Source organism: Dama dama, chromosome 14 (assembly GCF_033118175.1).
Source record: "Dama dama isolate Ldn47 chromosome 14, ASM3311817v1, whole genome shotgun sequence".
Classification (NCBI taxonomy): Eukaryota; Metazoa; Chordata; class Mammalia; order Artiodactyla; family Cervidae; genus Dama; species Dama dama.
This window is the reverse complement of record NC_083694.1, coordinates 38,564,427-38,578,238: the sequence shown is the minus strand read 5'-3', so window position 1 is coordinate 38,578,238 and position 13,812 is coordinate 38,564,427. Positions and strand designations below refer to the sequence as shown.

The 13,812-nt window shown below is 38.2% G+C and overlaps 1 protein-coding gene across 9 annotated transcripts in view; it reads left to right on the top strand.

Moving 5' to 3' along the window:
- The window catches only part of VPS13D (vacuolar protein sorting 13 homolog D), a 265,619-nt gene that overhangs the window by 124,038 nt on the left and 127,769 nt on the right, over nt 1-13,812 (top strand). For all 9 annotated transcript variants that reach the window (XR_009695793.1, XR_009695794.1, XR_009695795.1 and 6 more), the window contains 4 exons: nt 347-522; nt 5,413-5,536; nt 6,615-6,850; nt 9,856-9,964. Coding sequence is in view for 6 of the 9 variants with exons in the window: in XM_061160354.1 (XP_061016337.1) it covers nt 347-522; nt 5,413-5,536; nt 6,615-6,850; nt 9,856-9,964 (645 nt within the window). In the remaining 3 variants the exon portion in view is untranslated. The remainder of the gene's footprint in view (nt 1-346; nt 523-5,412; nt 5,537-6,614; nt 6,851-9,855; nt 9,965-13,812) is intronic.

Below are 13,812 nucleotides of genomic sequence, written 5' to 3'. Positions count from 1 at the left end.
AGAACTGACTCATTTGAACAGACCTTGATGCTGGGAAAGATTGAAGGCGGGAGGAGAAGGGAATGACAGAGGATAAGATGGTTGGATGGCATCACTGACTCAATGGACATGAGTTTGAGTAAAATCCGGGAGTTGGTGATGGACAGGGAGGCCTGGTGTGCTGCAATCCGTGGAGGGTTGCAAAGTGTCGGACATGACTGAGCAACTGAACTGAACCAAACCATTTTGTGCCTTTGGTGCCCTAAAAAGCTCCTGGTGGAGGGCAAGGCTCAGGGTAGAGAGATTCTCAGTAAACATTTACATCTTGACTTGACTTTTGACTAACGCCAGTGATACCATGTTTTAGGGAACAGCCAATCCTGAAGGTTACATTTCCACGCTTCCTGGTTCCAGTGTGGTATTCCACTGGCCTCGGAATGACTACGATCAGCTGTTATGTGTCCGGCTGATGGATGTTCCCAATTGTATTTGGTCTGGAGGCTTTGAAGTCAACCAGAATAATTCCTTCCATATCAACATGAGGTGAGTCCAGAGACTATATTTAGTCAAAAAGTAGTCTTGTTTGAGGTGTGGCAATATAAATAGTAAGCTGTAAATACCATATAAATTTCAAATATTTATAAAGCTGTAAATAGCAAGTAGGTACTTTTAGTAAGACTACTCTTGATGAAATGGGCACATATGTTTCTGACTGAAAGGTCTTAAAACTGCAAAGACTAGGCAGATAGGAATGAACCTTTTTATGGAATGAGCTAAAAAGGGGCATTGGCAGTTTTGACCATTGTGCAGTTGCTGTCGTCTGAGGTCACATGTCCAGGGAGTAACACTGAGCTCATGGTCGCCTGCAACTCTTGTCAGCATTCAGATGGCAGCTTTGATTATGTTTTTGTCTGTTCTTGCACACTGTACAAGCTCTTCTGTCATTAGATGCCATTCCAGTAAATCTCCTGGTCATCTTTGCCCAACCCAGTGACCCTCAGATCCTTATTAAGAAAAATCAACAAAAGCCAGGGTCAGTTAGCACAGGATGACTCTTTTTTCTTTCATCCAACGCTTTTTTTTTTTTTTCAATGTATTAAACTTTCAAAAGATTGTGGTAAAATGCACATACCATATGAGAAAGATAGCATAACATAAAGACCCAGACATTATTTTGTGTGCCTCAGGCACATAAAGTAAAATTTACCCTCTTAGCCATTTTTAGCTTTAAAAGTGTTAGGTACATTCATGCTGTTCAGTCTCCTAAACTCTTTTCATCTTGTAAAACAGAAACGCTATACCCATTAAACAACAACTCCTCATTTTCCCTTTCTTAACCCCTGGCAACCTTTGTTCTCCTTTCTCTATGAATTTGACTACTCTGGGTACCTCAGATAAGTAAAATCATACAATATTTGTCTTTTTGTGACTGGCTGATTTCACTTAGCATAATGTCCTCAATGTCATCCACATTGTAACATGTGTCAGAACTCCTTTTTTTGTTTTTGGTGACAACATTTAATTTATTACATTTTATTTCCCTTTAGTGCAGTGAAATTCTATTTCATTCTTTCTTCTTTTTAATTTCTTCAAGTATAACTGATTTACAATGTGGTGTCAATTTCTGTTATACAGCACAGTGATTCAGTTATATAAACATGATATATATGTTCTTTTTCATTTTCCTTTCCATTATGGTTTATCACAGGATACTGAATATGGTTCACTGTGGTATACAGTAGAACCATTTTACATTCACCATTTATATTTCACCATTTTACATTCTTGCAAAGAGCACACGAGGGTCCAGTTTCTCCACATCTGTACCAATGCTTGTTATTTTTCTTTTTTTTTGATAATAGCCATCCTCATGGGTGTGAGGTGGTATCTTATGGTTTTGATTCTCATTTCCTTAATGATTAGTGATGCTGAGCTTCTTTTCATGTGCTTGTAGGCCATTTGTACATCTTTTGACATGTCTGTTCAAGTTCTTTGCCTGTTTTTGAGTTGGATTTTTGTTGTTGTTGAGTTGTAGGAATCGTTTATTCTGGATACTAACCCCTTATGAGATATATACATGCGTGCATTCTAAGTGGCTTCGGTTGTGTCCGGCTGTCTGCAATCCGAGTCTGATATATGAGATGTATGATTTACATATATTCTCTCCCACTCATATGTTGCATTTTTACTCTGTTGACTGTATTCTTTGACATATAGTTTTTAATTTTGATATAGTCCAGCTTGCCGATTTTAACTTTGGTTTCCTGTGCTTTCTGTGTTGTATGCAAGATCATTGCCAAATCAGTGTCTTGAAGCTTTTCCCCTATGTTTTCTTCTGAGAATTTTATAGTTTTAGCTTTTCTATATAGATCTTTGATCTGTTTGTATTCATATGAGGTTAAGAGTTCAATAGAGACATCAGTTTGCCGACAAAGGTTCACATAGTCAAAGCTATGGTTTTTCCAGTAGTCGTGTATGGATGTGAGAGTTAGCCCATAAAGAAGGTTGAGTGCTGAAGAACTGATCCTTTCGAACTGTGGTGCTAGAGGAGACTCTTGAGAGTCCCTTGGACTGCAAGGAGATCAAGCCAGTCAGTCCTAAAGGAAGTCAACCCTGAGTACTCATTGGAAGGACGATTGCTGAAGCTGAAGTTCCAATACTTTGGGTTCCAGATGCGAAGAGCTGACTCATTGGAAAAGACCCTGATGCTGGGAAAAATTGAGGGCAAGAGGAGAAGGGAGTGACAAAGGATCAGATAGTTGGATGGCATCACTGACTAAATGGACAAGAGTTTGAGCAAACTCAGAGAGATAGTGAAGGACAGAGAAGCCTGGCATGCTGCAGTTCATGGGGTCACAAAGAGTCAGACACGACTTAGCGACTGAACAATAATAGAGTCCAACTCTATTCTTTTGTTTGTGGATATCCAGTTTTCCCAGTACTATTTGTTGAAAAAACTTTCTTTTCCCTATGGAATGATTTCTACACCCTTGTCAAGAATTATTTGACCCTATATGTGAGGGTTTATTTTGGAGCTTTCTAGTCTATTCCTTCATATTTTGTCTTTTTGCCAGTGTCAGACTGTTTTGATTACAGTAGCTTTGTAATAAGCTTTGAAATTAGGAAGTGTGAGACCTCCATCTTTGTTCTTTTTCAAGATTATTTTGGCTACATGGAGTCCCTAGAGATTCCATCTGAATTTTAGGATAAATTTTTCTATTTCTGGGGGAAAAAAACAGTTGGAATTTTGAAGAGCATTATATTAAATCTCTAGATCTAATTTGCGTAGCATTGACATCTTGACAATATTAAGTTTTCTAAATCCATGAACATGGGATGTCTTTCTGTTTGTTTCTGTCTTTAATGTTTTTCATCAAATGCTTTTGAAGCCAAAGAGACTGAAATCAGTGCTAGTTCAACACATCTAGAAGCAAAATTTAATTATTTATACCTTATGGTGAGTTCTCTTTGGAGAGAACACTATTACAAGGGAACAGAAAAATGGGTAATTTATTAACAGATGATTCAGAATAATATTTATATTTGACTTTTTAAAAAATGCATTGTCTGAGGTTTGTCTTTGGTTTTGTTTTTGTTGCTGATGTGCCTTTCTTAATTATCTTTTGCCCTGCTCCTTATTAGAGCTAGTTGCATCTGGTATAGTGGTTTTCAGGCTGTGTTCCTAGAATTCATACGGGTCTAAGGAGGTGATTTTATAGGCCAGATGAGTGAAGTGGACAGGGCCCCAGTGCCCTCATCCTGACTTCAACCAGAACTCCTGTCTCATGGTGTCATATGTTCCCCACAAGGTTGGGGTGGGGGCGGGCAAGGTGAGGAATTTGCAGCTAAAACCACCATTGATTTATACACTGCTTTGGTGGAGGCAGCCCAGGTCTGTTGTGTGGTATAAAGCCAATTCAGAATTAAACAGAAAAGTTACTCATGATTACTTAAAAGAAGAAGAAAAGAAAGGAAAGAAAGGTGTGGAGGGTAGGGGTGGGTGATAGCTTTTAATCCCTTTGAAATAGTTTCAGTGTGTGGCCCTAAACTACTGAGCAGGGACCTGGGCCAGATGTTTCCTTTACTTTCCTCAAGTTTTCATTTTGAAACAGTTTAAACCCACAGAGAACTTGTAGGAGTAGTACAAAGACACCCCTCCTTTACCTACATTTCCTACTTTTCAGCATTTGCTCTGTTCTTGTTCTCTCTCCACAATGTATTCACATGCATCATTTTTCCCTAAACCATTTGAAAGTAAAATGAAGTCATCATAATACTTCAGACATAAAAAATTTGTCACCTATCGTTACACACTGAAGAAATTTAATATCATGTTTTTAAGCATATAAAATGTCCTTTAAAATGTTCTTCACAGTAACCCTGCTTCCCAGATCTGGGGTCCAGTGAAGGATCATGCATTTTATTTGGCTGGTGTGTCACATCTGCTTTAATCTAGAATGGTCACCGTCTCAGTTTTCCTTTTTTGTCTTTATTAACGTTGACATTTTTGGAGTCCAAGCCAGTTTTGTATAGAATGGTTTGTTTTCTGGACTTTTCTGATGGTTTTCTATGTTTAAGTTTGGGCCTGACATTTTTGGTAAGAACACTGCTTCTGCGGTGGTGTATATTTCCCATTACATCTTGTCAGGAGGCCTGTGATGCCTGTTGGTTCCATTATTGATGTTAAATTCGATCATCATTCGGTTTAGGTGCTGTCCACCAGGTCTCTCTTTTGTAAAGTTACCTTTTCTTTACAAACAACACTAGTCCATTGTAGGGATAATTTGAACCTTTTTATATACTCACTTTTCACAAAACCTTTCAGTCAGTGGTTTGGTGGTTCTCACCTGAATCATTTGTTACATTAGTGGTTGCAAAATGGTGATTTCTGGTTCGTACATGTATTCTACATTTAGTAACTGATATTCTTCCATAAAGAAGAGCTTTCCATTCTCTCCAGTGGTTTGTCCATATTTAAACACACACACACACACACACATACATTATGATCGCATCTGGTACCTCCATTCCACAGGATTCTTCCTCATCTTCCCTTATCCTACAGTGTGAACCCTGTTGATCAATAACATCAACATATTAGTTTGAACCATATGAAATTCCTCTTTTCTAGGTCAAAAGTAGTCTAGTATCAACAATTTTATGTAGTTCAACCAATATTTACTCACTTGTTGCACTGACACTATGACCCAAAACAAACCCAAAGTAAAATTTGTAGATCTCATATAGCTATGGCATGCTGTTCAAAGTTGCTTGAATGATTTCTGTTTTACTGTGTGATTGTACTGTCAATTTCTACTTTTTAAATGTGGTCAAAGAACACACAGTGGTAATTGTGAGAAGTGTGAGAAGAAAGTGAGTTGGGAACTTGTTCCCTACATTTTATGCAGCCTCTATGATTTCCTTTTGCTGCAGGGATACTCTGGGAAAATGCTTCTTCCTGCGTGTGGAAATTACTCTCCGAGGAGCTACCTATAGGATCTCCTTCAGTGATACAGATCAGTTACCCCCTCCTTTCCGAATTGACAACTTTTCTAAGGTATCAAGGGGAGTTGAGAGCCAGTTTGGCTCTTTCATATGTCGGAAAGTGGAGCATATACTGCACTTAAGATGATGATGAAATACATTGTAAACTTGGGTTTGAAAGAAGCTGCACAGCGGTCTCAGGAATTCTAACCACTGGGAGGTGGTTTCTGCTGGTCATTTTTTTTTTTTTTTTTGAAACCATGAAAAATAGCAATTTTACTAAATAAAACACTTGAATACAAATCTTTTAATAATCTGCATGAGAAAATAGAAAGTTTGTATTAAGCACCCCTCCAGAATCACTGCAGACATGAAATTAAAATATGCTTGATCCTTGGAAGAAAAGTTATGACAAACCTAGACAGCATAAAATTCAACAGCTTGAAAAAATAAATAAATAAATAAATAAATAAAGAGTTCAGAAATAGAAAAAAAAAAATAATAATAATCTGCTGGTTATTTTGATTCCTGGGCAACCTTGTCCAGAAGTGACTTCTCAGCTCCCAAAAGTTACTTTGACCAGATGGTTTGGTTAGCATGGGGCCCTCTGCAGACACACCATATAAACACAGAAATCAGAATCAGATTGACAAATGCCCAGTAGAATGGGCAGTTCTACTGATGCTTTGTTAACAGTGAGCTCCCTTCTGAATCTTCCAAGTGCAGCCAAGATGGAGGTTGTTAGATTCTATTTTAAATTATGCCTTATGTCTTATAATTTGTAACTTTCCATAGCTGAATCCCAAGATTTTTGTTCCTTTCTTTGTTCATAGTGTATCCTGGGCATGGTGGGGTGAGACTAGATGCCACTGAAAGAACAGAGTTGCTTTCTCTAGGTATTTGGTATGGCAAAGCTTCTCAAAAGCTTTTACCCAACAGACTGTGACCCATGTCCTCTAACTGGTGGGCTTTTTGCAATTTTGAAGAAGATTAGGAAGGCATTTGAAGAGGCCAGCTGTTGAGCCTTACTTGTGGTTTTGTACCCTGAATAGCATTCATTTGGGAAAGATTTGGAACCTAAGAGGCACTGAATCACTTTCCAGCATCACCCCACTGAATGAATTTCTCCTTATTCTCTACCGTTCCTGTAGGTCCCGGTTGTCTTCACTCAGCATGGCGTTGCTGAGCCCAGGCTCCGCACTGAAGTGAAGCCCATGACTTCTTTGGATTATGCTTGGGATGAACCCACCCTGCCACCTTTTATTACTCTGACTGTTAAAGGGGCAGGTTCCTCTGAGATCAGCTGCAACATGAATGATTTCCAGGATAACCAGCAGCTTTATTATGAAAATTTCATTTACATTGCTGCTACATACACGTTCTCTGGGTAAGTCTAATTATTAACCGGTTTTAAATTTTAAGCAATTCTCAGAAGGCTGAGGGATGAAGGAAAATTCCTTCCATTCTTTACCAAATCCTAGGCTCAGACTTTATCTTGAGAGCTCTTCTGTCTAAGCCCTTGTCTTCTGGCTAGAGTAAAATTTATCCAAAGAGGCAAGACTCTTCTCTTTTTAAAGAGCTTCCTAATAATCCATTCTAGTATTTAACAACTCTCTTTGGGCATTTTTGTTGTAATAGCTTCAACTTCTCTTGCTTTATGGAGATATTTCTTAAGCATTTTTTAAACTTCTTGCTGCTAGCTGCTATTTTTTATTTGTTTTACCTCGTTCCTTATTTGAAACTGACTAATCTTCATCCATAATTACTCGAATCACTGTTCTGATCCTCCTCTCCCATTGAGAACACTGATTAAGCAGACACTTTAGGGTCTTCTTAATAGTCACCTAAAGGCAGGCAGAGGAGTTTAACTTGACAGTAATTACAGTTGCCTCAGAATTATGATCTTATGATCTTCACTGTTTGTCTGATTAGTTAGTTGTATTTAGAAAAAAAAAAGCAAGCAAGGAGTAGTCAGCTTGTTCTAATTCTGTTAGATTGGTACATGGATAGGTACATAGAGATTCAGAATATTAGGCTTTCAAGAGTGTTCATTCCACCAACACATAAATACAGTTGTTTCTGTGCTGATCACAGGGCCAATTTTAAAGTTGATCCATGAAGATACTGGGAAAATAGCCGAATCTTTAGCATTCCAAATATAAGTCACCTGGTGAACAGTACATTTAAAGTCCTGTTTATTTCCAAAATGTCCTAAATAGTTTTGCTTATGAAATATTTTTATATGTGCCTGAGGCCCCCAAGAAATTGTCTGAGTCTGTGCAGCATCTCTCTCATCTTCTTAGACCCTAGATTTCACTAATAATGATATGAATGGCATGTTTGCTTTGATAAGGTTTTAGTGCCTGAAAAACCAGTCCTTAATCTGGTTGCTATGCATGTTTTTCTCTATATTTCCTCATGTTCTGGTAGTTACTAAGCTCTTTAACTGAAGAATCCTAGTGGAGACTTAGTAGTATCATAGGTTGAGCAGATATGAATAGATAAAAAGAGAAGTTTCTGGGAATCTAGTGTGCTGAGAGGCTGAACTATATTTTGAAGTCTAGTGGACCCTATTTCTTTGCATCTTTGATGAGAACTAATGACGAGGAAAGAGACTAGGATTTTGTTTTTTTGAATTGAGGCGAAGTTCATAAACTGTAAAATTAACCATTTGTTAAAGTGATGAGTTTGGTGGCATTTAATATATTCATGATGTAAAGCTCCCACCTCTAGTTCCGAGACAGTTCCATCACTCCAAACCCTAAGTAGTTACTGCCCAGTAAACCTTTTCTTCCAGCCCCTGGAAATCACAGATCTGCATTCTTGTCTCTAAGGATTTACCTATTCCAGATATTCCACATAAATTATCATAAAATATCTGACCTTTTGTGACTGGCTTATTTCACTTAGCATAATGTTTTCAAGGTTCACCCACATTGTAGCGTGTGTCACTTTTTCATTCCTGTTATGGCTGAGTAATACTCCATTGTACGTCTATACCACATTCTCTTTGTCCATTCTTCCTTTGATGGACATTTGCATTGTCCCTACTTTTTGGCTATTATGAACAGTGCTGCAATCAAATGCCTGTACATGTGTTTAAGTGCTTGTTTTAATTCTTTTGTGTGTATACCTTGGGGTGGAATTGCTGGGTTCTATGGTAATTCTTTGTTTACCTTTTTGAGGAACTGCTGTACTGTTTTCCACAGCAGCTGAATCATTTTATATTCCTGCCATCAATGTGTAAGGGTTTCATTTCTTCTATATTTTCCACAGAGCTTGTTGTTTTCCACTTTTTTTCTTTAATTGTAACAATTCTACTAAGTAGGTGGTGGTATCTCAGTGTGGTTTTCATTTGCATTTCTATACTAGCTAATGACATTGAAGATCTTATCATGTGCTTATTGGTCAGTTGTATATCTTTTTTTTTTCCCTTGTTACATAGCTTGTGGGTCTTGAACCCTGGCCACTTGGGCCATGGCAGTGAAAGGTCTGTGTCCTAACTGCTGGACTACCAGGGAATTCCTCATTTGTATATCTTTGGGGAAATGTCTGTTCAAATCCTTGGCCCATTTTTACATTTGATTTTTTTTTTTTTTTGCCTGTTTATTGTTGAATTTTACAACTCCTTATGTAATATGGCTGCAGATCCCATATCAGATACATGATTTGCCACTATCATCTATTCTGTGGGTTGTGTTTTTACTTTCTTGGTAATGTCTTTTGGAAGGATAAAAGTTTTCAATTTTGTTGAAATCAATTTTTTTATTTACTTGTGCTTTTGATATCATGAAAGCTAATTTTTAACTTTGAATTTTTCAGTCCCTTTTTTGATAATAGAGATTAATGGAAATAGAATAATCTAAACAAAATCTCATCAAAATACCCTAAAGTATAGTTAAAGCTGCAGCAATTCCATAAAACTTAGGATTCTTAAGCCCAGAGAAACACAACAGGGTAGAATTGGAGGAGGTGATTATGAACCCTTTGTTTTCTTTTCATCCTAAAGGAACTTCTGATTTCTTGCTAAGATGTGAGGATGCAGTAACGCTGATCCTCTTCCTGGCCAACAGTAGAGCCAATTCTTGGACCTTTGGAATGTCTGGATTGGTTTTTGTTTTTTTCCCTCTAAAAATATATAGTCATTCTTTTATGTCAGAATCTCACTTTTATGTATATCTTCTGACAAATGAATCTTTGAATTATGCAGGAGAACAACACAACCTTGATCTTTCTGCAGCTTGAGTCAGACTTTTTCTTTCATGATTAAAAAAAAAGTTTTCTATATAGTGGAGGTTTAGGCATCTGCTTATGAATACTTGAATAAGTACATGTGTGTGGGGTCGGGAGGGTGTGTGTGTATTATGACTGTTACTGTTTTTTCAATTCTAGTTTGCAGGAGGGGACAGGACGGCCTGTGACTTCCAACAAAGCCATTACTTGTGCAGAGCTTGTCTTGGATGTCTCACCGAAGACACAGAGAGTCATTTTAAAGAAGAAGGTAGGAGAGCCTAGAACTTTGAGTTTAGAATAAGATTTAGAATAAAAGTTAGAATAAGAGATAGGCTGCCTGGTCCATCCCCTCCTTTTCCAAACAAGCAGGTGGAGACCGAGGCCTGGGCTCAGGGTGGAACTTGGGTGTCCTGACAGCTCCGGGTGGGGTTCTCCCCTCTGTCCTGCGATGCCTACTGTAGGAACCCTAAGTCCCTCTCATCTTTGATACCCTTCTTGGAGAACTCAATTCTTGAATTTATTTTTTTCCCCAAATTTGTGATTTGTCATTTTCCTTACTTTTTTACTGTTGTAACACTCCCCTAATCTACTTTTCCCTGAACTCAATGGAAAAATGATCACAATGACAGTTTTCTCCCTATTTATGGCAGCATTCTTTTCCAGTTTAGGAAAATGTTTATGCTGTTAGATCTAGATATTGAGAGAAAGAGTAAACTGACCAGAAATATTGTGGCTGACAGAAGGACTAGAAAGAAATAGTTGAGTCTTCAAAATGAATGTTATTTGAGAACAGAGGTGCAGAAAATCACTGTAAGAGGAAGGAGATCCTAACTAATTATTTGAAACACTCACCCAAGGAGTGTGTTCCAGAAAATTTTGCATAATGTAAGTTATATAATCCGTAAATAACCCTGACAGAGGAAGTGTGTTCACCGTGTGAGTGGCCCTCATACTAATGGAGAATGTGCCTCTGTCACCTGAAGTGGCATCAGTTGGGGCAGTGGGTAGTGCAGGCGGTTGGTGACCCATTTGGCTTTGAGGTTGTACAACTCTTCTCACATCTTTAATGGGGGGGGGCGGAGATTCAAGTTATTTCACGTTTTGCACATCAAATGAAACTTTGATACATGGATTTTTAATTCAGTTTTATATTTTTTGACAACTTTATTGATACATAATTCATACACCATACAAATCTTCCATTTAAAATATACAGTTCAGTGGGTTTTAGTATATCCGCAGTATGTACAACTATAACCACACTCAATTTTAGAACATTTTCATCACTCAGGAAAGAACTCTGTATCCTTTAGCTGTCTCATGGACATACCCCATATTTCCCAGCCGTAGGCAATCATTAATCCACTTTCTGTCACTATAGACTCCCCTGTTCTGGACTTCCATGTGAGTGGTCTTCAATGAGGAACTTCTTTCACTTATTCTGATGTTTTTAAGGTTCATCCATCTATCAGTCTACCAGTACTTCTCAGATTCCTTACCTATCTAAGCCACTAGGGAAGCCCAGTACTTCTACATGTATTTCTGTATCACACCATTTGAATGCCACATAATGCAACTTGGCTTAAAATGTTATCACACTCTTTTCTATAAGACTGTCTTAGATACATTTTAGAAATCAGATTTGGGAATGGTGATGAGTAAACAGAGCATGTGCCAGAGGATGTTTAAACTACTGTACAATTGTGCTCCTTTCACATGCTAGTAAGGTAATACTCAAAATCCTTCAAGCTAGGCTTCAGGATTGTGTGAATCAAGAACTTCCAGATGTACAAACTGGGTTTAGAAAAGTCAGAGGAACCAGAGATCAAATTGCCAACAGTCATTGGATCATAGAGAAAGCAAGGTAATTTCAGAAAAACATCTACTTCTGCTTCATTGACTACATGAAAGCCTTTGACTGTGTGTGCTGTGTGCTTAGTCGCTCAGTCGTGTCCCACTCTTTCCAACCCCATAGACTGTAGCCCACCAGGCTCCTCTGTCCATGGGGATTCTCCCCATGGACAAGAATACTGAATGGGTTGCCTAGCCCTCCTCCAGGGGATCTTCCCAACCAGGGGATTGAACCCAGGTCTCCACATTGCAGGCAGATTCTTTGCCGTCTGAGCCACCAGGGATCACAACAAACTGTGAAAAATTCTTAGAGAATGGAAATACCAGACCACCTTACCTGTCTCTTGAGAAACCTGTATGTGAGTTAAGAAGCAACAGTTAGAACCTTACATGGAACAATGGACTGGTTCAAAATTGGGAATGGAGTAAGACAGGCTGTGTATTGTCATCCTGTTTATTTATGTACTCATGCAGAGGACATCATGTGAAATGCCAGGCTGGATGAATCACAAGCTGGAATCAAGATTGCCAGGAGAAATATCAACAGCCTTAGATATGCAAATGATACTACTGTAATGGTAGAAAGTGAAGAGGAACTAAAGAGACTCCTAATGAGGGTGAAGGAGGAGAGTGGAAAAGCTGGCTTAAAACTCATCGTTCAAAAAAATTAAGATATGAAAAAAAAAAAAATTAAGATATGGTGTCTGGTCCCATCACTTCATGGCAAATAGAAGGGGGAAAAGTGGAAGCAGTGACAGATTTTCTTTTCATGGGCTCCAAAATCACTGCAGACAGTGACTGCAGCCATGAAATTAAAAGATGCTTGCTCCTTGAAAGGAAAGCTATGACAAACCTAGACAAAGCATTAAAAAGCACAGACATCACTTTGCTGACAAAGGTCCATATAGTCAAAACTATGGTTTTTCCAGTAGTCATGTATGGATGTGAGTGTTGGCCCGTAAAGAAGGCTGAGTGCTGAAGAATTGATGCTTTCGAACTGTGGTGCTGGAGAAGACTCTTGAGAGTCCCTTGAACTGCAAGGAGATCAAAGTCAATCCTAAAGGAAAATCAACCCAAATATTCATTGGAAGGACTGTTGCTGAAGCTGAAGCTCCAATACTTTGGCCACTGAATGCGAAGAACTGATTCATTTGACAAGACCCTGTTTCTGGAAAGATTGAAGGCAAAAGGAGAAAAGGGTGACAGAGGATGAGACGGTTAGATAGCATCACTGACTCAGTGGACATAAATTTGAGCAAACTCTGGGAGATAGTGAAGGACAGGGAAACCTGGCGTGTTGCAGTCTATGGCATCACAAAGAGTCAGACACGACTTAGTGACTGAATAGCAACAACAATAACAAAAAGAGACCATGAGGTGTAGTAATTGAAAGTAAACAATTTTCTTGACTTCTATTGAAAATTTTGAAAAAGGAAATTTTGAAAGGCAGTAATTTAAAAATACAAGTCTGACAGAAATCAGGGAATTGGCGGGGGGGAAATGGAAGAGTCCTTGGAAGTGATTCAGATGACCTTCAAAGAAGTGTTCACTTTGATGAGGATGTTAGAGTGAATGAAAGTCAACTCAGGATAAAGATGATTTTTCAAGTGGGATGTGATCACAGGTGTGATCAGAAAACACGAATCATGAATATTCTGGTGATTTCCAAGGCCTATGGGACTGTTAAGTAAACAAAAACAAAAATTTTTAATTAAGTAGCAAAAAGTATTTTAATAAAAATTTTAATTTATACACTTTCACGTTTGTTATTTCACTTGATGAAGATGAAAACTGGTAAATGAGAGGGCAGGTGATAAGTGAGTTACATTGACATCTAAGGCTAGACAATTCTTTGAATAGGTGCTAGGAAATGGATCTGTGCATTTAAATTAGAAACCAGGAGTAGGAGGTTGACATCTTAGGTTTTTGTTTTTTTACTTTTTATTTTGAAAGTATCTCAGATTTGCAGGAAACTTGGCAGAAATTCTGTAGAAGTGGAGTCCTGTTGCTGGTGATTTTAATGTTAGCACTTGCTTAAGGTGGTGTCTGCCAGTCTTCTCAACTGTGAAGGAAGTTTTTCTTTTTCCCTGTATTTAATAAATATAAATACCTTCGAGAGGTACTTTGAGACTCTGTAAATATACTGTTCCTCATCAGGTTTCCTGTGTATGTATGCATGCATGCATGTGTATTAGCTTGATCTTCCAAACAGAACACTATAAACGACGGAAATTTATTTCTCACAGTTCCTCTGGAGGCTGGGAG